The 22574-nt window shown below is 41.1% G+C and overlaps 1 protein-coding gene across 1 annotated transcript in view; it reads right to left on the reverse strand.

The window, feature by feature from the left end:
- Positions 1-608: 608 nt before the first annotated feature.
- LRP6 (LDL receptor related protein 6) overlaps positions 609-22574 on the reverse strand; it is a 138262-nt gene continuing 116296 nt past the window's right edge. The window contains exons 16-23 of the mRNA XM_062007167.1: positions 18757-18966; positions 17321-17446; positions 15747-15983; positions 13862-13972; positions 11791-12021; positions 10448-10584; positions 8441-8538; positions 609-6682 (exon numbers count right to left, since the gene is read on the reverse strand). Of these exons, the coding sequence (XP_061863151.1) occupies positions 6391-6682; positions 8441-8538; positions 10448-10584; positions 11791-12021; positions 13862-13972; positions 15747-15983; positions 17321-17446; positions 18757-18966 (1442 nt within the window). The 3' untranslated portion in view covers positions 609-6390. The remainder of the gene's footprint in view (positions 6683-8440; positions 8539-10447; positions 10585-11790; positions 12022-13861; positions 13973-15746; positions 15984-17320; positions 17447-18756; positions 18967-22574) is intronic.

A 22574-nucleotide genomic window follows, 5' to 3' on the forward strand; every position in this document is an offset into this window, starting at 1 on the left:
TGTACCTCCACGTAGAAAAAACAGATGTGAAAGAATCTTAGCACTGCCAAATCCACACTACAACCAGTGGATGCAAGTGGAGTGGCAATGCCTGTGCTGAGCCTGTAAATTCAGAATTGCTTCTTACTTAATTACTTGTTACAGTAACAGGATGGGGAGAGGGAGGGGAATTTATTTTACTAAATTTTTAAGTTAAACGCTTCTCTCTTTGTGAACTTTTCAACATAGATTTAAAGACCATCAATCCCCAAAATAATCACTGGGCATCATTGGTCTGATAAGGATTTAGTTGGTAAAACTGTCTGGTTTGTATTACCCTGTAAATCAACCTAAGTGATGAATAATGTAGACTTTTAGTGTCAAAATCCAGTTGCATTGCAGAGCGATGAAAATCAACAGAACTGCTTCAAGTCAACGATGCCGATGCCACGTTTCAGGCAAACGCACCTGCAGAGTTCTGCCTACAGCATCAGAAAAACGAGTACCTTCTGGCTTTTATGGAGAGCAAAGACAAACATGGACTTCAGCTTTAATTACCTGTCCTCTAGATGCTGAAACAAATGCAAGAGCGCCTCTCCTTTTTCTCTCTTAGTTTTATTATAAAAATCAACATCTCATTTGTTACAACTCAGTTTATAGTAATAATTGGAAAGGATTTTTGTACAAGGTTTATATACACCTTACAAGTAAAGCACTTTATTTTACAAAAAAAACAAAAACCAAAAGTTAGTGAATGAGTGAATAGGGCTGACCAAATGTTGGTCATTATAATATAAATACATCCTTGCAAAGCACCATAGTACCAAAGTTGATGAACAAGAGACACCAGCTGGCTTTAAGACAATGACAAACAGTGATTAAAGCTTACAAAAAAGAACAAACAAAACAAAACAAAACAAAAACGAGATTAAAAAATCTGAAAGCAGCACCAGATCCTTCACTTGCAAACAAGGCTAGTTCAGCTTAAGCCTGGTGGTATCCTCTTGACAAAAAGACACTTTCATTTTCCCCTCCTGACTCTTAACTGCCTGGCTTAAGGCTACAGCCATTTTAATCAGGACTTCAAAGCGGCTCCTTATTCATTTAAAAGAGGGGAACAAGCCTGCTGCCAATAGTTTCATCACAGCTATAACCCCTTGCTGTTACTAAGACAATCCCTGGCCCAACCTGAATATGGACAGTTTACTTACCCTGCACAGTTTTGGAGGGGATCAACCCAGTGCCTATAAATGCTCCCCTGGCATCATCCACTGAGCCGCCTTTATTTTAAACATGGAAAGAAAATCACCTATTTTGGGACGCTACTGTGTTGTATTTGACTTCTTTTAGGAAAAAAAAAAAATTGGAAGGTTCTGCAGCCATTTTCAAGCTATTAGGTCACTCTTAACTTATTTTTATGGTGTGTCTGTCACCTACCAATTAATGCAAAGGTTATTTTTCCAAGCTAAAACCCCACCAAAATGCAATTAAAAAAAAAAGTCTCATGGCTAAGAAAGCAATTTCTGAATAACGATGTTCAAATTATTTTTGCACCCAATGAACCAGCTATTTTTTTGGTTGTTGGAGAAATAGTAAGTAATCTGCTCAGGACATGCACAGTACACCTTCAAAAGTAGCTTCTGTCCGTAACGATATTGTGTGAGAAACACGCTCAAGACAGAAGCATCAGGGGAAAAAAAGTGATTGATTACTTCCTAGGAGATCTTTTGAAGAAGTCATTCGATCAGATAGCACGTGTGACCAGGGAGTTCTGTAGTTCAAGCAGCTCCCCCTAGAATGGTGGCAATCAATTAATTCAAGGAGATTAATAGGGATAAGAAAATACGGAATACGGCAGTAAGGAATGGAAATACTCGATATTCAAGACAGTGCCCTTTTCTTCATATCAGCACATGTTCAACTGCTTTAAAGTAAACAAATGAACCTATGTTTGATTTGCCAATCGAGCCACTTCTAGAGAGAGGGCTGGAATAAACAGAGAAGCCATGCACAGCTGGGGACTGGAATACCACCAAAGCCCATTAGTGCAATAAACAGGGATTTTCTGTATGGACCTCCGCTGGCAGAGGACTGGAGCACCTGCTGTGTCAAGCAGTTTGGGTGCCATTTTCTTTGTAATTACACTAGGACTACAACAGATTGATTTTCATGTACCTGAGTTTTACTCAGTTGCAAAACAAGACTCCAAAAGAAAGGGCATAGTATAGGAGATGTGCTTCCTCTCCTGTCTGGTATGATGGAGCGTTAACTGTTCAGGTTTAAAGTAGCAAGTATCCTGCTGTCTGTCCTACAACCTGGCCAGAAGTAGTCCAGCTTAGGCAAGACAGCAGGACGGGATCCAGCATTAGCCCTCTGAAAGGCATGGAGGCCCAACCTGCCAATGTCAGCCTGTGAACGTACATGCACAAGGGGGACAATTAATACTAGCTTTGGGTAGATTCCTATTATGAAAGATATGTGTGCCTGCATATGTAGATGAAGATGGGGGGGTGGGAAATATTATGGTAGTAATCTGGAATTTACAACACTGAAAGGTAAAACTCACAGCAAACCGAATCCTTTGATATCAACTGTCTCATTTGCATATTTTGCATTACTGTAAACATTCTGTTTAATGTATATCCAGAGGTTGCATGAATTTCCATTCATGGAAACTGTTCTTTATTTTAAATGCAAATGCTATGCTCACGTTCCAGTTATTATATCTAAGTTCAAATGAGCATCTTGGTATCCAAAAGCAGTGGAGAAATGAGGTGTGAACTGACACGGCAGGTATAAGGCAAGAGTGGGTCTCATTAATGTTGCCATTTAAGCATGCTAAGCTCCTGCAAAGGTTAGTTTTCAGCACATGAGGCTGTAATGTCCTTTTTTGTTTTCAACTACAAAGGACTGAGCCAGCTATTTCCACCACCAGCCAGCCAGCTATGAATGCTCCCTGGGTGTCCAAGACAGATGACAAGGTGCACATGGATGCCTCCCTGTGTATGTACCTGATGCTGTCAGATAAGGACATCTGTGCTTAGTGGAAAAGACAAGGAGCACCACTTCCATGCTAATGCTGCAAACCCACCTGAAGGACTTCCTGAATTGACATGTGTGTGTTATCTACAGTCCTGACACCTCAGTGACTTTGAGAAGCGGGTGAAAGCATGATCCTCACCAAGGGAAGGAGACAATGTGAATCATATATGAACAGAGAAATCGTTCTGTCTCAATGTCCAAGCAGTCTATAGTTCATCCACTGAGAATGTGTCAGGTGTGCACACTAGCATTGCACCAATGCTTTTGTAATTTGGAGATCTGCCCAAGAGGAACTTCACAGATCATCAACTCTTAAAATTTTACTTTAGAATTTTACTTGGAAAATACATGCACTTGCAAAGGCAGATCACAGCTTTCCACTAAATAAATTCTTTGGTTAATCCAGATGAAAGACAGCCTGCTCTATATTGGTCATCTTCAGTGGAAAAACCTAAGACTACCCACTTTCTCCCGCTTCATGTGAACCTCCCAGAGGCAGATCACTCGATATATGTGATGCATAAACTGAAACGTACGTATCAAAGACTTGATCACACCCTACACCGAATCACACATCCACCCCATTGACTTTAGTCTCGTGTGGACGCAAGCAAGTACAGAAGGCAGGCAGCATAATCCATATGCAGAGAACTTTTCTTCTAAAGTACCCTGGCTGTAACTAACACACCTACGAATTCACCTGCAGGGAGTCCCCTCCGAAGGAAACCTCGGTGAGGCAGTCCAACCACACCAGAAAGAGGATACCACTCCTTAAGCTCAACCACCTTAAGAGTTTTTCAAACAGAAATTGGCACACACTGAAAAAAGCATTTTGCAAGAAGAGACCATTGCCATCGCAGTACAAGCACTTGGACTGAGATACAACAATGCAATCAATATTCTTCTGAGTTCATTAGTGCAAGTTTCCACATGTGAACCCCACACGGAATGCTGCACGTGAAAAAATGTAAACAACAGAGAAGTTTCTAACTCTCATTGGCGTGCCAGCCTCAAGACCCTTTGCCCCGACACACCCGCTCTCCCCTCTTCATATAAATGGTTTCGAGTTCCCTTATAGTTCACAATACCCTCCTCAACATCCACCTGCTGGAGAACACCAACAAGCTTCTTGACCAGCAAGGAAGAGCCAGAAGAACAGCTACCACAATTCCTGGATACCTAGAATAAAGCTGGGCAAAAAACCCCTTAGTATTGCCAGATCCAGAGATCAACTGCAACAGCCTGGAGACCACCTAGGCTTTTTAAAGTTTCCTCGGGTATCTTGGACAACTAGAAAGACCCTTTGTTACAGCTGGAACCCCAGTGCCACAGTTCTCCTTGGAGCTGAAACCAGTACTCCAGATGAGTGGCAGCACTAGCAAGAATTACTTGTCACTAATTTCTGTCAACAGCACGAATTAAGTCCATGCCACATTTGAAGCTGGCTGGGAAACAAGCAACAGAAAATGATAAAACCCAAACAGCACCTCTGAAGAGTTGTTACATCCACACTGTGCCCAAAGGCCAGGAAGCAGAAGCTGCTCTGTATCTTTGTTTTTGGAGAGAAGACTCAGAGGGCCAGTCTTCGAAGGCATTGAGCATCTTCAACGGATTGGATGTCAACAGAAGGTGCAAAGGTGTAATGCCACCTAAGATGGGGTTTTCTGTGAGCCCCGCTACAGTCAAAGCAAATTCAACACGCTGCACTGGAGTCAAAGAGGAGTTAATAATATCCTAGATTGCCCCTCAACCTACACAAATAATGTTTTCACTTGATTATATACTCTCCCTGTCAAAATCATCACGGTGAGGCTGACGGGAGAAGGGGCTAAATATGATACTATACAAAAATAGAGATGCAAATATAAAATGGTTTGGTTAAGAACATCTTAAAAGTTTGACATTCACAGCGGTTAATACTAAAGTATTAAACTCACACCATGCAAAAGAGGAGGTATGTTGAAATCATACTGGGAAAAAGACTGGCTTTACCTAACACAAAGAAATCATGAGCAGTTAATACAGCATGAGAATCCCTTCCAATGATCATCTGTTGTGGTTTTTTCTTCTAATGGACAGTTGCTCCGCTGAAAAGTTAAATGCTTCCTTACTAGGAAAAAAATAATATATATATTTTATATATATATATATATATGATTTGTATACTGTGATATCAATATACACTGAAAGTACTGCAAGGATATATTATTCATTTACAGTAAAACTAACAATCCATGGTTAAATTTATAGTTTATAAATATGCTGTCTATATTATATGTGGTATAAAAATATTTGACAATTTGTGGGCACTAGGTCAAAATAAGGTTTTCTTTTTTTAAGGGACTAAAAATCATTCAGGTATATGCATATTACCCTTGTCAATTACGTGAAAATCGTACTGACCTGGTACAAAACAGAATCCTACCGTGTTGGAAGGTCGTGTATAGCATGATACTAACTGCATGACAAGGCTAATGAGGACCAAAAAAACCCCAAAAGGAACTAACAGCAGCCAAGTTCTAGCAGTACTTTAAATAAGAATACCATGATTTAAAATGACAAAGGCAGGAAGAAATGATGCAGAAGAGATGGGAAAACCTAAACAGCAAGAAAAAGCAAACTTCAAAATATACCCAAGAAAAGAAACCATTGAAATTCCAGAAGCAAGGAGGGAGCTCTAAACACTCTAGTTTGGCAAATGCATTAAGGAAAAAAACAGAGGTGTATTAATCTAAAAAAGGATGTGATTATTTTTCTGGATTCACTGCTACGATTGCTGTATTCCTGTAGAAGACAAAGCCCTTTGTGTAAGGTTAAATATTTGTCCTGACTGCGTTTTCAAGTTTAACTTTAGTTGCTGGCCCGCCATGGTTAACATAGAGGTTATTTGGCTACTTCCAAGTATCTATGGTATGCTGCTCTGAGACGGACTTCTTTCATTATTAATTACTTTAAACATTTTTGGTATTGACAAACCCCACATCTCACCTCGCTGGACAAGTAACACATCCCAGTCCTTCCATTTCCTTATGTGCTCGGTCACTTCACTGGATTAAGGCATGTTTTTGTGTTCCATATGCAAAAATAAAAACTTTTTGTACAAACGTCTGGGTTCTTTTATACAAAAATTTTTCTTCTTATGGCACAAGCAGCAGTTGCTGTTTAAGAAAATATATAAATATCCTTTTTTTTTCCTTTTCTTCTGTACAAATATCTTCAGTACTCCTCCACCCCATTTAATAACATTTAACTGTACACTGTCCTACCTCATCCTTCGCCGAGAGCTCCCTCCCCCATCCCCAGTAGAACATTTTGTATTTACACTTTCGGGGTGGCGGAGGAAGATCTCGGGGGCGGGGAGGCCGCCCCTCACGAGGAGTCCGTGCAGGGGGACGGCGGCGGGGGGTAGAGGTGGTGGGAATAGCTGCGCTCCGTGTAGGGGGAAGGCGGGCAGCTCTCGTAGTTCTCCTCCGCCGACAGGTACTGGCTGCGTGGTGTGGGCGGCGGGGGAACGGGCTCCGAGTCGTAGTTCAAGTCACTGGTGTAGCCCTTGGCCGCCGCTGCCGTCACCCTTCGGCTGGGGGCATAGTCACTGTCACAGACATCTGTGCTGCAGGGCGTCGTGGGAGGTGCGAAATGCCTGTAGCTGTAAGGCCTGTAGCTGCAGGGAGGAGACAGACATGGAAGAGCGTCGGCATACATATTGAAAGATGGTGAGTGGTCAGTGATATGGCCGCTGGCAAAGGTCGAGGCCGAAATGAAGGAGCAGCACATACACACAGCACCAAGCTCTTCTCTCTCTCACACCCCCAACTTGCAAACTCCCCTGCAAAAGGCCCACCACTGCAGCACCAGGCACATCACAACAACTGGCGAAAAGGATGGTAATTACCTACAGACAACAGACTCCCTGAGGACTTACCTGAGGTAGAAAAAGTTGCTACTAAGATGGTGGGACAAGAAGGGCATGGGGTGAAGGGGAGATAGCTGCATTGCAATTATATGGAGAAAGTATTCTGTTTCCAGTGTGCAACTTACAGAATCTAACTTCCAAGTCCAGACAGGGAGACTGAAAATGACCTGTCATATTCATAGCAGTCAGGAGTATCGCCCACTAGGGCAGTAACTGGGGCAGAACTCCTAAAGGCTGCTACCACAAAACACGAGCCCATGGTAGTTTAAAGAAAACAAATTAGAAAGGGAAGTTCTTGGTAGCTACAACTACCAGCGCACCACAGTCAGCTGCTGGGGGTGAGTGGGGATGCAGCTCCTCTATACTCAAGTAAGAATATTAGGAAAAATGTGAAGCCCAGAAGCACTGGGGCCATGGTTTGGTTTTGAGCAGGGGGGAGCATTCGGTAAACATTTGACCTTATGCTACATAGGTAATACCATTTACAGTACTAAAAGTCACATCAGCTGAACAGTCATCAGCAAGATTCATGCCAATGTCAAAACTTGGGTTTCTTTCATTAGAAAATTACTCTTCATTTAAAATGATTTTTCATATGGCTGCAAGGGATCATTATAAACATCTGGTCTGACCTTCTGTACAACAGAGGCCATATTTTCTGCTAATGGAGAAGAGATGTCTCTTCAGCCCCAGAGATCTCATTATCCGAAAGCCCCCAAAGGCTTTGTGTTAAGGAGGCATTTCTTTTAATAGATAAATACAGCTCTTCTCATTGACCACATCTACTAGTGATTTGGGAGGGGAACCTTTACACCCTTGGGTGCTAGGTGTCTCTCTCTATTTTTGGTAACCAGTTATAAAATAATAATGAACTCTGTAGCATCTTACAGAGAAGGTAAGCAAGACACATCCCAGTAAACAGAGATAAAGCTTGCAGGCTGATAAATATCAGCCAGAGAAAATTAGCAAAAGGTTTGCAACCCTTTTTAAGGTATTAACCCTTAATATGTCAAACTAGAATTTCTGTGGTTTACCTAGTGCATTAACGTTACTCCCGACCTGCCAGCCTTCCTATTGCCAGCCCTCCTTCTCAGGCCATTTGCCTTTCATCTCTGACAACTACATAACAGATCATTTATGACAGAAGCCTAAAAAACAGGCAGAGTCCACTCCAGGGTAAGCACCTTTGGCTCAAAGTTATCACAGCACTAGGTTTCTTTCGGCATTTAGCTATTTTTTGGTGATGATGTTGTCATTCTCTCTAAAGCAACATACCAGAGGGATGTACCACTAAACCAATTGCTGTAGGACTGATCTCCAACAGTGCTGCACTCGAGTGCATGCTTCAGAGGTGTGACACATAACAACCCGTTCAGATGCCTGTTCTAGCACTTGCAGAATTACAGCCCTTGATTGCAATTCTTAAGGAGCAGAGACTGTCTTTATTCTGCTTTTTCTCCACTTAACTGCTTTGATCCTGATGGAAGCGATTGTAACAGTAATTACCTGTAGGATCTATGAGTGGATGGGCTGTTTGAAGAATAACCGAATTCCATGGTGTAATGTGAACGTTCGGTAGCTGGTGATGGTGGTGGGTTCAAAATCTAAAAGGGGAAAAAAGGAAAAAAGCCACAGTTAACCCTCCCCCCAACATTTGAAGGAGACTCGAGAAAGCATCAGTTTATAATTTTTTCTTTTTAGGACTGTTTAATAAGAACCTTAAATCAAGAACTGCGTGCATAGCCCGTCCCAACAAACGGGATTTTTCTTCTGTTTATTCCCCTGTTCTTTAACAGACACTGCAAATGCTACTTGCTAACCATTCCCATAGAAGCTATTATTAAGCTCTTTGCAAAAAAAAAGTTGGCTGCTGTTGCTATTTTGACATACCCAGCCAGTGCTGAAAAGTAAAGTTGAAGCTAGCTGTTTAATCCTAGATTGTCACTAGGGATATCACTGCTCTAGGCAAACTGGCAGATGTCTGCTCCTGCAAGCTGCAGTCCCCCAGGTATTATGCTATTTCTAACGCTCACAACGTGCTGTCCAAGGCGAGCGTGCCTTCCCTACACAGGCATGCTCTTACTGTGCCAAGGGTATTTTGATTAATTTAAAGACATAATAGGACAGGTTGAAGATTTCAGCCTGTGCTGGCTGAGCATGTAACTCTCTCACACTCAACAGTGGCTTAGTGAACCTCCTACAAAAATATCTAAACCAACAACGACTGGTGCTAGAAGTGAAGAGACAGGGAGCACTCCAGGGCTGGTACCAACCTTCATGTATTATCTAGCACAGTACACTAGCCATTTGTGACTAGAGGAATGCTATGGAGTTGCAAGACACATTTATTTATCTATCACTTGCCAGACATGTGACACACAACTCATTTTAATCCCCTGAAAGGTCTATGCAGAATCATAGAATGGCAGGGGTTGGAAGGGACCTTTAGAGATCATCTAGTCCAATCCCCCTGCAGAAGCAGGTCACCTAGATCAGGTTGCATGGGAACATGTTCAGGTGGGTCTTGAAGATTTCCAAGGAAGGAGACTCCACAACCCCTCTGGGCAGCCTGTGCCACTGCTCCCTCACCTGATCAGTGAAATAGTTTTTTCTTACATTTAAGTGGAACTTTTTGTGTTCCAGCTTCATCCCATTACCCCTTGTCCTGTTGCTAGATACTATAGAAAAAAGGGATGTCCCAACCTCCTGACAACCACCATTTAAATCGTAAATGTTAAGATCACCCCCCAGTCTCCTCTTTTCTAGACTAAACAGCAGCCTTTCCTCGTATGAAAGATGTTCTATACCCCTGATAATCTCGGTGGCCCTGGCTGGACTCTCTCCAGAAGTTCTCTGTCCCTCTTGAGCTGAGGAGCCCAGAACTGGACACAGGACTCCAGATGACGCCTCACCAGGGCAGAGGGGGACCAGCACCTCCTTCAACCTGCTGGCCACACTCTTCTTGATGCATCCCAGGATGCCATTGGCCTTCTTGGCCGTGACGGCACATTGCTGCCTCATGTTTAGCTTATTATCAATCAGGACTCCCAGGTCTCTCTCTGCAGAGCTGCTCTCCAGCAGTTCAACCCCCAGGCTGTACTGGTGCATGGGATTGTTCCTTCCCAGATGCAAGACTCTGCACTTGTCGTTGTTGAATCAACCACAGTTTTCCCTCGAGAGGCACACAATAGAGTATAATGAAAGGAGATTGCTCTGCCAGAGCTGCTCAACATTTATAGGGTTTTTTTTCACTTCTCCTGACATTCAGTCTAACATCTCTTTCTGGCACTGAACTCTCTCACAACTTTTTAAAATTAACAGGAAATTCCTACTGATTTGGAAAAACAAAATCTCTTCTCCTCCTCCTTTCAAAATCACTTACTCTATATTTAAACATGTTTATTAAGGTTAGAAATTTTAAACAAGACATGCATCTGACAATCAATTATCCTCAGAAGGTCCCTGGCACTCCCTGAAAATTATTAAAGGTCTGTGAGTAATAATGAGACTTACTGGAGGAAAGTAAGTGCCTTTGGTACTTGAAGAACTACTAGAAGAGGCTCCAGTGACATGGGCCCTGTCATAGGGTGGCCCGCTGCTACCTCCCATAATGCTGAGGGAGCTGATCACAGATTTACCTCGAGACATCCCTGCAGAACAAAGATGTATGTTAATATTCAATTCTTGGAAGCAAATGGAGAAAAGAAAGCTTAAAAACCTCACCAGTCTGGAGTTTATAAGCACAACTCCTAAAACGAAAATTAATCTTCTTGGTACTAAGAGCAAATTTAATGCTCCTTGATGGACAACTGGAAGGAAGACTGTTAAGGAAAAAACATGTTGGTTTTCTGTGTGTCAGCTACTCAACTTTAGGACTTGGCACTAGAGTTGTGTGAAGAGAAACATTTCCTTCACTTGAATGGCTGGAAAAGACTTGAGAGAACAGGCATTCAGACACTATTTCTATGCCTCAGAATAAAACATGAAACTGACTCTGACCTCAACTGAGCACCTGAAATTTGCGTGACAGAAGAGAGGGTTTATGTGCTTTTATTTCCACACCATTAAGTGAGCTTTTTCTGCTGGACTGAAGCACAGTGGCAGAGAACCCAAGCGGGAAACTGAGAGCTACGCCACTGTGCTCGAAATAATGGTGACAATTCTTCTCAGAGAGTCTCTTTATAAAAGCAGGTTATTACAGAAATTTGGTGCATTATTTTAACCCTGGAACAGCTTCACAGAACCTCTTATGTTCTGACTGGAACTTTCTGGATCCAAAGCCACAATTTACAGTACATATTTAATCAATATAAACAGAAACAATGAGTATAAATGAAGTGCAATACTGTGATTAAGCCTGACTTTTTAAACAACAGTAGCATCACGTGCTTGGATTTGTGTTGGAAACGTCACCATCAACAAAATGAGCTGAGACCACAGTTATTGCTGGTCATTCCAGAGTTTACAAGATGCTTCACAGGAATACAAACCCAGTCTACAGATCTAACAAAAATTATTACATAATATTTAAACTCTCCTGAATATAACACTGTTGAACATTACTCTGTACTGTCATGCACAGTTGATGCCATCATAGTCCAAAAAGAGGCTTCTTTAGTAGCAAAAGAAGAGAATTGCCATCGCACATCTAAATGCTAAGTATCTAAATGCTTGCAAACAACAGAGGTAAAATAACAGGTGCTTATTGTAAAGGAGGATGGAGATAACCCTTGACAGTCCTCGCTTCCAAAGTTATGCATCTGGAATGGACACTTGCTGTGCAGACATGCACAGTATTCTCAGCTACAACTATGCCGTGCCAAAGAACAGGAATAGAGATCACACCATTCACTCACCAGGAAGAGACCCTGACAAGGAGCTTGGGTGAGGCACATAACCAAGAGGTACAGAGGCTTGTCCCTGCACCACATAATCATTAGTCATAGTTTCCCCATCTCCCTTCATGCGTGGGCACAGCACTCTCTGGCAGATGAAGTACATGGCTCCAACCACAAAAACTGTGAGGATCACACCGATGATGGAGCCTATTGTGTTGTTGGGCTGTGGCGCAGGCTCCTCCGTTGTGTCTAAAATGAAAAAGGAAAATCAGATCGTGTAAGTTAATCCAACGGCTTCACGTAACAACATCAACTTCCCTGACACCTGTTCACAGAGGAAAAATAAAAGCCATCTTTTCTGCAGGCAGACAAGAGTTTTCAAATTAACATACAGAAGGAACAAAAAGGCACTGGGACAGGTCTGTTTAAAAGACACTGAGTGGCCTTAAGAGCTACCTGCACACAAGACAATCTCCAAAGGTGCAGAGAGGTTTTTGAATCACCAATGGCAGAAAATGAACAGTAGAGACATGTAGGGGGTGGTAAATGAACAAGGTCCTGATCCTGCTTCATGCTGACAGACAGGGCTATCTCCTTTGAACTTGATGAACAAGACCTGCAGCCCTGACTCCAAGTGGCACTGTGCTTGGGACTCCAGTTATGCTTTTGCTTGTCATTAAAGACGATGATAGCTACTTTTCATATTGCTCCTCATCATATAAGCACTTAGGTTACCACTCAGTGTAACAGACTGGCACTCCCTTTTCTACATTCTGCAACACTCACATGTGCTGAACAGGAGAGGTGATGCACCAGTGACAAATTTTGGGTTTGCTGCCATCTACCTAACCTACTCCACATCTGACCCCCAGTGATGCAGCTGAGTATCAGCTTTAGAGATGCCATCCTTACAAGGAATCTGTATCTGAAATGATTATTCAACAGTTAAAATGAGCGGCTTTCCCTACAATACCAATTCCAAGCAAAGACATTTCTGTGAATAACTGACAACCCCCTGCCTGTGCTTCATGAATTTGACAAGAAAAGCAGACTTCTAAGTATTTTGCTGTTCCAGTCAGTGTTTTACATCTTATCCATTACTTAAAGTCTTTTCCTCAACACATTTTCTTCTCCCTGAACACCAAATCCACACTTTAACCAGCTTGTCACAGTCAACAGAGATAAGTAAACAGACTTCTGATCATACTGGAAGAGGGATAGTGACAAATGCAGTCTTACTCTGGGTGGGCTAATTTTCCATTCCCTGTTACAAAACCAGAAAATGTATGAACTACAATAAAGATAACTCTACATGCCTGTGATAATGTCACTAATGACTTGGTAGCATGACAGAACATCTCCTATTATTCCTTCTTAAGATCAAGGGTCCAACTCCAGTTTTGCATTTTCAAGTTATGTGTGTGTCAACCACAACATACGGATCTCTAACACAAGAAGAGACGTCCCTATTTATAATTTCTTTTAAAGCACCAACAGTGAAAATGAACTTTCAGGTTGGAATTTTAAAAGCCAGAGTTTTCTTGCAGAGCTCTGGAGATTTCAAGGTAGAGAATATCACATGTTACAAATCATAAACCAAGCTCAGACTTATGCCTTCTCAAGATACAAAAGAAATTTTAGAAGGTTTACTCTGTTTACAGATTGCCTCTCCCATTCTAAAAACACATGCTAGTAATTCTCTGCATGGGAAAACCGTGAAGCAGAACAGTTTTATATAAAAGCCTCATGTTGCTAGCAAGATTTTTTCAACACTGTACCAACTCAACATACTAACAGATTACAGTAAACCAAACCTTTTTTTTCTTTTTTAAGTTTAATGAAGTGGAAAAACTACTAGCCTGCTCTGCCTCAGAGATTACTTGTTCAGAACACTAGTTATTTTCATTATTTATATTCCACTTATTCCATTATTTATATTAATTGCATGACAGTAGTCACGAACAGGAGCATTAATTTTGGAAAAAAATAATTCAGTCAAGTTGGCAGAACAAAATCTAACTCATTAAGATGGCATGGAACAAATTTTCGATGCTGAGATCAAGTTTCTAGTCTCAGGTTTTACACTTACAGCATCCTTGCTCATCTGAGCTGTCACTGCAGTCCAGGTTGTGATCACATTTCTTGCTTTTCCCGATGCACTGCCCACTGGCACAGCGGAACTGATCAGTTAAACAAAGCACTGGAAAAAGAACCCCCCCAACACACACCAAGAGTCAACTTCAAAGACTTTTAACTCTGTAAAATAATTAAGAAAACAAGACACGAAAGCATACAATGAGGAGTATCTTGGGAGAGCTTAGCTTGATGGTAGCTTCATTTCTTATAGTAGCCACTGACACACAAAGTCCCACATGCTAGCCATGCAGAAAGAGGGATTCAGTGTTCTGTTGAGGATATTGCACAGTGAATACCTGGTCCTTACTACCTATTTACAATAAGGGCAAGATAACGTTACTTTTACTAAAATAACTCAGCAGAAGGCTACTGAGAACACAGACACTTATCTCAATACACAGGGTTATTGCAAAATTACTGTACGACTCTACAGTTCTAAGCATTTAACTGTAATATAAGAGAGAAGAGCTAAGCTATTAAAAATGAATCTGCCAAACCACGATGACAAAATTGTTTAAGAAAGATAAATGTGGTTTCTCAATGCCCTTGTGCTCTTCCTGTAAACCAGAAAACTCCTTGATCATGAGACAATGTGTTTCACTTGACACCATGTTTTTCAACTGAAATGAAAGACAGAAAATAAAACTGGAGCTTTGCCAGTATACTCAAAAAATAAACTACCACTTTGGGAAAAAACGGTGCTGCAGGCAAGGTGCTGGCTGCTGTTGTTTACACATATTTTTGCCTCCTGTTTCTCATAAATCCAGAAATTCTTTCTGACTTCAGTTGAATTAAGAAGTTAAACTAAAGGCTTTTCTGATCTGTAATCACCTTGAATACTCTGAATAATGAGGCTACTTTGAAGGTGATAAACAGCCCTTAGTTCTGATCTCCAGTTGCTGGATGGCAACCGGGAAACTAACTTGCACAACGTACTTTCAGATGTCAGCATCTCATCTGGCTAACAATCACCTTTCATCACATGGGAATTTCTGCATCAGTCTGTATGTTTCTGCCTGAGCTGGAGCACATCCTTTGGAAAGAAATTCAGCCCTGATTCAAAGACCCTTAAGACAGTCTCTTCAAAGAAGGAAAAAATATTGAAAGGGTAGAGAGAAGAGGCACCCTTTCAAGCTTACAAGTTGTCCCTACCTCTCTTCACTACTCGCAGAGTGGGGAAAGGGCAAGTTTGCTCATGTTTCATGTTCTATAGCAGTCGGGTAGTTCAGATTCCACCAGCCTAACCCATCCATTCCAAAGTTAAAAGAATCTAATTCTCACTGGGTTAGCAGCAGCACCTGCCTCTATAGTGATGGCTTAAATATTTTCTGTTGCTGTGCTCTATAGGAAGAGGAGTTCCCCAAAAATCTCATCTGTCTCTCCCACTTACTCACAAAAGCTTAACTTTGTTTTGCTGGCTGGAGTTCAACCACACACAAGGTGTTATAAAATACACAATCCCAAGACCTTTAGTCAGAACAAGGTATGCAAACAACTATCACAAGGATATTCTCCATTCTGTAAATGACTACAATTTAGCAGGTTTTTAGAACTTAAAAGCATATTATCAGGTTTATTGGAACTTTTCACAAAGAGAGCTTAAATCACTGATTTAAGTGGCTTAATAACAGGTTAGTGTTATTTCTATCTCACTATTTCTATCTATTTCTTTCTCAACTGGACAAACACAAATTGTCAAATAATTTCCCCTTCAATACATCAGTTTTAAAACTAGCAGAACCTCATATCTTTCCAAATACCACTCAGCAATAACTTTATCTATCATAGCATCCCCATGATGGCTTTATTTTCACCACACTCCAAAAGATCCTCTGTACCTTCACAGTTCTTCTCATCCGAGTTGTCCTGGCAATTTGCTTCTCCATTGCACCGGAGGACACTGTCTATGCACTGTCCACTCTCACACTGGAACTGGGTGTCTGAGCACACTGGGCAGTTCTTTTCATCACTGTGGTCCTCGCATTCAGTGAAACCATCACAGCGCCAGGCCACGGGGATGCAGTCAATCTCACCTGTGAAACAGGTGAACTGCTGAGGGGAGCACGTTGGTGGTTCTTTAAAAATCAAGCAAACAAACAAAATAATTATAAATCCAGGTCAACAAAGAGTAGATCGGGACAGGTAAAGACACGAAGATCTTAGCTGCTTTCATTTATCAAGTAGCTGATAAACATGCCACATCATAAGGTAACTTCCACCCCCACAGTCATTTGTGCAGGTCTTGAGCCCCATGTGACTGACGCAGGCTCACATCAATGGGGGCTCATTAGACAAAGAACCAGAGGAATAGAGAAACATGCACACTCAAAACACAATTATTTTCTACCTTTCCCACTTCAGCCTCTTACATCCTTCTCTTAGGCCTTTAAAAGTCACCATTATAAGTCAATGCACTTTTCTGCTCCCCCTTCTCTGCTACAACACAGTACACACAACTGATGGCTCACTTTCTTTTTTAATGTTTGACAGGCATTGTATAGAAAACATTAGAAGGATGTAACACGCTGCAGATGGATGCACTGTGACTCAATGTCTAGTTATGTGCCCTCGACAGCTCTGTTCAGTCAAAATTCTTTTAAAACAACAACAACAAAAAAGCTCCATTTAGTTAAGTCCCACTATCTCAAAACAGATGTTAGCTGCTATTTAACATTTTCAACAGTAAGTGGGGATTTTTTTCCCCCTTTTTTAATCCTCCTTTCCTCCCCCCAGTTTTGGGCTGGTATTAAACTTGCTCTGAGAAAATATCTGGATTATGTTAGCTCTTGTTCCATTGCAAGACCACACGTCGCCTTGATGGCGAGAAGATTGCATAACAAATCCATTCAGTGCGGTGGCACAAAGACATCCGAGCACCAAAGTGCCTCTCCTCTCCCTCATTTCAACCCCACCCTTGGAGGCACCAGGGCGTAGGCTACCAGGGCCATATCACCACAGAGGAGGCAACTGGGCCTTCTGAGACTGCAGTTCAGAAAGACACGCGCAGGGTGAGTTTGAGGAGGGCAGCAGAGAGGACTAAAACGGCACAGACGTGGTGCAATATGCAAAACATGAGAATCTGCCACTATTTGAAAAAGGAGAACACACAGAATGACAGAAAAAAGTAACAAAAACAATAACATTTTAAAATTTTGTTGAAGTAATTCAGTGCTCTGAAATAGAAAGGGGGAACAGAAATTGTCATTCAACAATCAGTGAATTTTTCATCTTCTTTTACTCCTTCTCAATACCAACAGATGTAGCTGGGAGGAAGGGGGTCAAAGAGGTAAGAGCTTAACAGCACCTGGTTCATTGTCACATTCTTTCTGCCCAGAAGCCATCCCTAAAGACAGAGACCCCTCTCAACCCAGAAGCTGGGAGCTCAGTGACACAGAGCATGGGAAGGGCTTACCTCCACAGGACAGCTCATCCTGCAGCAGAACAAGGTGGACTGGGCAAGAGCAGCGTGTGGTGCCGTCGCCCTTCACGATGCAGATGTGCGAGCAGCCACCATTATCTTGAGAGCAAGGATGTTGTCCTGGGATTTAAAAAATAAAGACAGATGGGTACTGATAAGAAAGCTCCACCTCTTTTCTGACCTTTAAGCTATTTCTCTGGGCTCACAGGACTCCCTTCATAACTTCCTTCACTCCTGAGAAGGGTACTACTGAAAATAGCTCTGAGAAGTTGTATTTTATTGTTTTTTTCCCCTTTACACACATTAATAATTGTCACGCACATTGGTAACGGGCCATGATCTGAAACACTGAAACAAAGAACTGCATCATGGGGTCTACTAAAACCACACTCAAAGTGTTTTGCTTCTTGTGTGAAGTAGAAGTAGTTCTTTGCAGCAAAAATAGAAGCCTTAGTCATATGAAAAGATGCCTTGGATTCCATACTTCATTTTCTCTACCAAAGACCATTAAAAAAGTAAACTTTTCTAATTTATGAATTCTGAAGCTTCCACACTGTCTCCAAAACTGAAATTAACATGCTCTAGATAAATACGTCTCTTCATTTTAAAGTTTAATAAGGACAACATACTTTTCTTGGAACTCCTGACAGATTTACTGAGATTAACAGCAAACAAAACTACTAGTAGTCTGCATTGATGCTTTAATTAAACATCCCCAGACATTTTTCTACATATCTCTCCAAGGCACACACTACAGCCTATTAACCAGGCCTATTTCCTCCCGAGTGACAGCAGCTCCACTGCTTTAACCATCCAGTTCCCATCATTTCAAGCATGTGTGTGTGGGTAAAGGCTGCATCCTGGTAAACAGAAAACTTTTAAAAGTGCAGCCACATTGAACACAAAATATTTCATACACACTTCCTTTATGCAATGCAATGTTGCTTTTCTGTCATTGACCTTCAACGCAAATTGTCATCAACAAAAATTGTTCGCTTTGCCTTCAAGGTAGGCAAACCATTGGAACATTCAGTAAAAGGCCCCGAGAGCTGTGCTTGCTTAAACGGAGTAAACACTTAATAGACTCACTAGCGTAACAGAGAAAATCCTCTATTAGCGATAACAGGACGTTTTGACTGTGCCTACAGCCACTGAAATGCCATGTGACTGTACCAATAAAGTTGTCATCAGCAACAAAACACGATGCTGGGTTTGTCACAAATTTCCAGTCCATTGCTAACTGTCTGAAGGAATCAAACTTAATTGCATGTTGGCAATGTACAGACACGAAATGATACCAGCTTCTAGCCCCTTTGATCTGCACTGATGTTGATCAGTGACAAGGCAAAACAGGCCCATGTCTCTGCGGCCACTTCTTGGCTGGAGTCCCACAAGCACTGTTAGCACTTGCAAACAGGGATTGCACTTACTGTATTCCTGAATGTTGAGCTCTTTCACAGCATGGATGTCACTGAGTTGTGCAATACGAGCTTGGACCTTTGTACGTCCTTCTCGACCAGTCATATCAATCTTCTCAATCATCTGCTGTTGCCTGTCAATCCAATACAGCCAGTTTTCAAACACGGTTAGTCCCACAGGCTGCAAGATATTAGAGTCTTCCAGAACAATCCGGTTAGCACCTACAGAAGGGAAAGAATATGTTAGCACAACTAGAATGAACTGAATACTACCACAAACACGTTCTACACTATTCACTATTTTCCACTACTAGATAAGCCTACTATAAAAACACAAGCAATCCTGGGTCCTCTGATGCAAGACTGATGCACTTCACAGGCAGATGATGATTTTTTTTTCTTTCTTTCATCAGCAAGATAAATTTTTCTGCTTCAAATGCATTTGCTGTATTTAAGAAGCATCTGGAGTTTGGGGCTCAGCTCTCATGAGCATATCCAGTCTTTTATAGATATTACGGGAATTGGTAATTCTTTTAATTCCTTTCTCCCTTTTCTGGAGAAATTAACTGCTTTGTCTTGGCATACAACAGGGAATAGCACGATGGATTATTATCTTGAGTCAACTAACACAAGATAAAATCCAAGTGAAGACAAGGCAGTTAGTACTTCTCACATCAATTATGAATTTAAGGTAAACACTTGACTTCTGACCTGTTCGTATTCTTTCATTTCAACTACATTATCCTCACTAAGGTTTTCACGATAAATTGAGAAGACTTACTTTCCTCAGTTCCTTTAGTAATCATCGGTAGCAGTCAAAAGGCCTTGCACTTCTAAAGAATATTTGTTTACTTTAATGCTAGATTACCTGGCATTAAATACAGGGAAGAGTGACTGTTGTGTTTTATGATTAACACTCTGCATGAACAGAAGACAGTCCACAGTCGTTTTAAAGGTATCATTAAAGACTGTCCAAGGACAGCAAAGACTTTGTAACTCATACACAGAAGGAAATATGTTATTCAAGACGTCAGGAGTGTGGTTTAATCCATGCTTTCTTTTCCATGGTTAATACTCAAATATTCAGGGAGGTTTATCAGATTCTAAGCACAAAATTACACACAAACATAAGAGTCTCTTTCAATTTTGAAATGCTGGAACAATAGCACACGGTCTAAACCTAGGGCACAGCTTGAAAACGTACATATAAATCTCGATATTTCAGATATCTGGGCACACTGCTGTGCTTTTTCCCCCCACTTTTACCACAGCAGTCAATAGCTTTGCATATGTTCATCCACAAAATAATCTCCAGTAAGTTTTTATACTTTTGTCCTATAAAAATACACTAGTACAACCTAATATCACAGAAAAAAGTTCTACCATGTCTTTACCATACCCACATAAGATCCTATGAGACAAAAGACATATATTTCATAATGTGAATTCTAGCCCTCTGGTTTGTTTAGCAGCAAGAAAGTTTTCTGGCTTGTTGAGAATTTAAACAACAGTGTAAATCATCGTCGCTCACAGAAACAAATTAATCTACAAAAAGTATATTTATCTCCTTTTCACTAAACACACAGCTCAGAAGTTAAGTACCCTTCCAAACATTTAGCAAGTGGCAACATCTAAAGCAGAACATGGACACTGAAACTGTAATCCTTAGCTAGACTGGGCTCTCCCAACACCTTGGAACACCACTAGCAATGATCTGTTTAAGAAAAGACTTTGATGGATTCTGAAGGAAGCTATACTCACAACGACGGAGAAATTAATATACTGAGTGATGTAAGTCAAACTAAATAACTGTAACTGCCTATTAACCCCCCATGAACATGACTCATTGCATAGGAAAAAGGTAAGAAACAGCAACCGCCATCTTGAAAAGAAGAAAAGCCAGTTTGGGAATAGGGAAAAAAGCAAAGGTGTCAGGAAAGAATATCATTAAAACTAAGACCTTGGCCTACCCAAATGGCGTATATGCTCTGCAATACCCATAGCAGTCAGCGTGGCATTTTGCACTATGCTCCTAAGGCTCTGAAGTTTAAAATTTTCATTCCCTTAATGTCTTAATATTTCACTTTAATATTTGTAACAAGTGTAACTGAGTATTTCTGACTAAACAGAGACACTGAAACCCCTCCTTCAATAAACCTACAATAAAATCCGAAGCTAGCTCATCAGGGTACTAGTTCACTTTATTGGTAACATCCCCTTTCATGGGAGATGTGATTAACAGGAGCTTTGTCTCATGGCATCACCATTCTCTTTCCAGCAATACCTTTTAACATAAAGACTTAAAAATTGAACAAATACATACAAAAGTCAGGACACGCTCATAGCTCATTTTATTTCCTAATAAAAATTACTTAATTCCAGAATCACTAGACATTTCCAAATCACACTAATCATTCTGGAATAAAAGAACTAATTTCCAAATCGTTTCCATGGTAGGGAGCTAATTCCAGTAATCTTTTAATAAACAACCCCTTAATCATATGAAGAATCTGGTTAGTTTCAATAAGATCTCTCATTTGGGCAGTACAGCCCAGTCCTAACTACATGCCTGAAGAACAGGGAGAAAGAGGACTGCATCACATAAAAGGCTTTCGAGCTCTCCTCTTTATGGGTACTGGCATTTGCAGGGTCGACAGAGCAAGAGACTGTGCATGTTTTTAAGAAGCTAACATGCAGAAAAATCACTCTGCCGGTCAAAAGAATCAATTAATCATCAATTTATCGTGGTGATTATAGCCATCTATTTGTGGTGCAAATGTCAAAAAGCAAGAGAGATTTTTGGAATTATTTTTCTTCATGTTCTTCAAATTATAGAACATTGGTGTTCCAACAGCCACATCTTTAAGATCCACCTCTGTCCCTTCCCTTCCCCCTCCAAAAAAAGCATCAGAATCGTTAAAACCAGAGTGAATTAGAACTTAGACCCATCTCCTTCTCCTGGTGTCATAATTTCTGGCAGATAACAAAGAAAGAAACTAAGCACATATGATGTTCTGTCATCTATCACTTTATTCATGCAGACTCTGGATCTGGGATGGGATAGAACATATCAAGACACACTACACCACACTTTTTAAGAATAATTCACTAACTCAGGTTATGTCCTGTGTTTTAAGATAGTAAGCAATCGAGATATTGCAGTTCATTAGTGACCCACCACATGAATCACTGGAAAAATTACTACCCTGCTGAGCCTCAATCCAACCATCTGGAAAAAAATAAAACATTTTTCAAAACAAAAGTCTATTCTAGCAACTTAATAAAAGGCTGAAAATCACAGCAGTGTCAACGGGATTACATGCTGCTACCTTGAATGATAGTATCACGTCATCAGTGAAAGATATTACTACAAACCATCATACTCTCTGATTCCAAACTAGTTCACAGGTTGCAAAGTGTGTTCTGATTTCCTTACACGTCCTTCCTCTTTTGATAGTAGAAAACACTAGCACCAGCTGCAGTGCAAGAACAGGCACTACTCAAATGGAGGATGGACTTCCTGCAGAGGAAGGAGAAATTCTACCCGTACCCTCCAGAAGATATACCCCATCACCTGACAGAGATGCATAGGTATGCGCCCAAAACATCCTGTCACTCCCAGCAGCAACATCCGGCTCAATTTGTATCACAACAAATTAGGACTGAATGAAGCAACATCAGACAGCTGAGCCTGCTTGATATGGCTAGTAAATGAGAGATATGTAAAGAGAGTCTCTCTCATCCAACCTGATTGCACGATTTTCCCCTCTTCTCTTGCTCCAGTTCTTGCCTGCTTGCTTGACTCTTTCCTGAATCCATTCAGCTTTCCA

The sequence above is a fragment of the Colius striatus genome, chromosome 1 (assembly GCF_028858725.1).
Source record: "Colius striatus isolate bColStr4 chromosome 1, bColStr4.1.hap1, whole genome shotgun sequence".
NCBI lineage: Eukaryota > Metazoa > Chordata > Aves > Coliiformes > Coliidae > Colius > Colius striatus.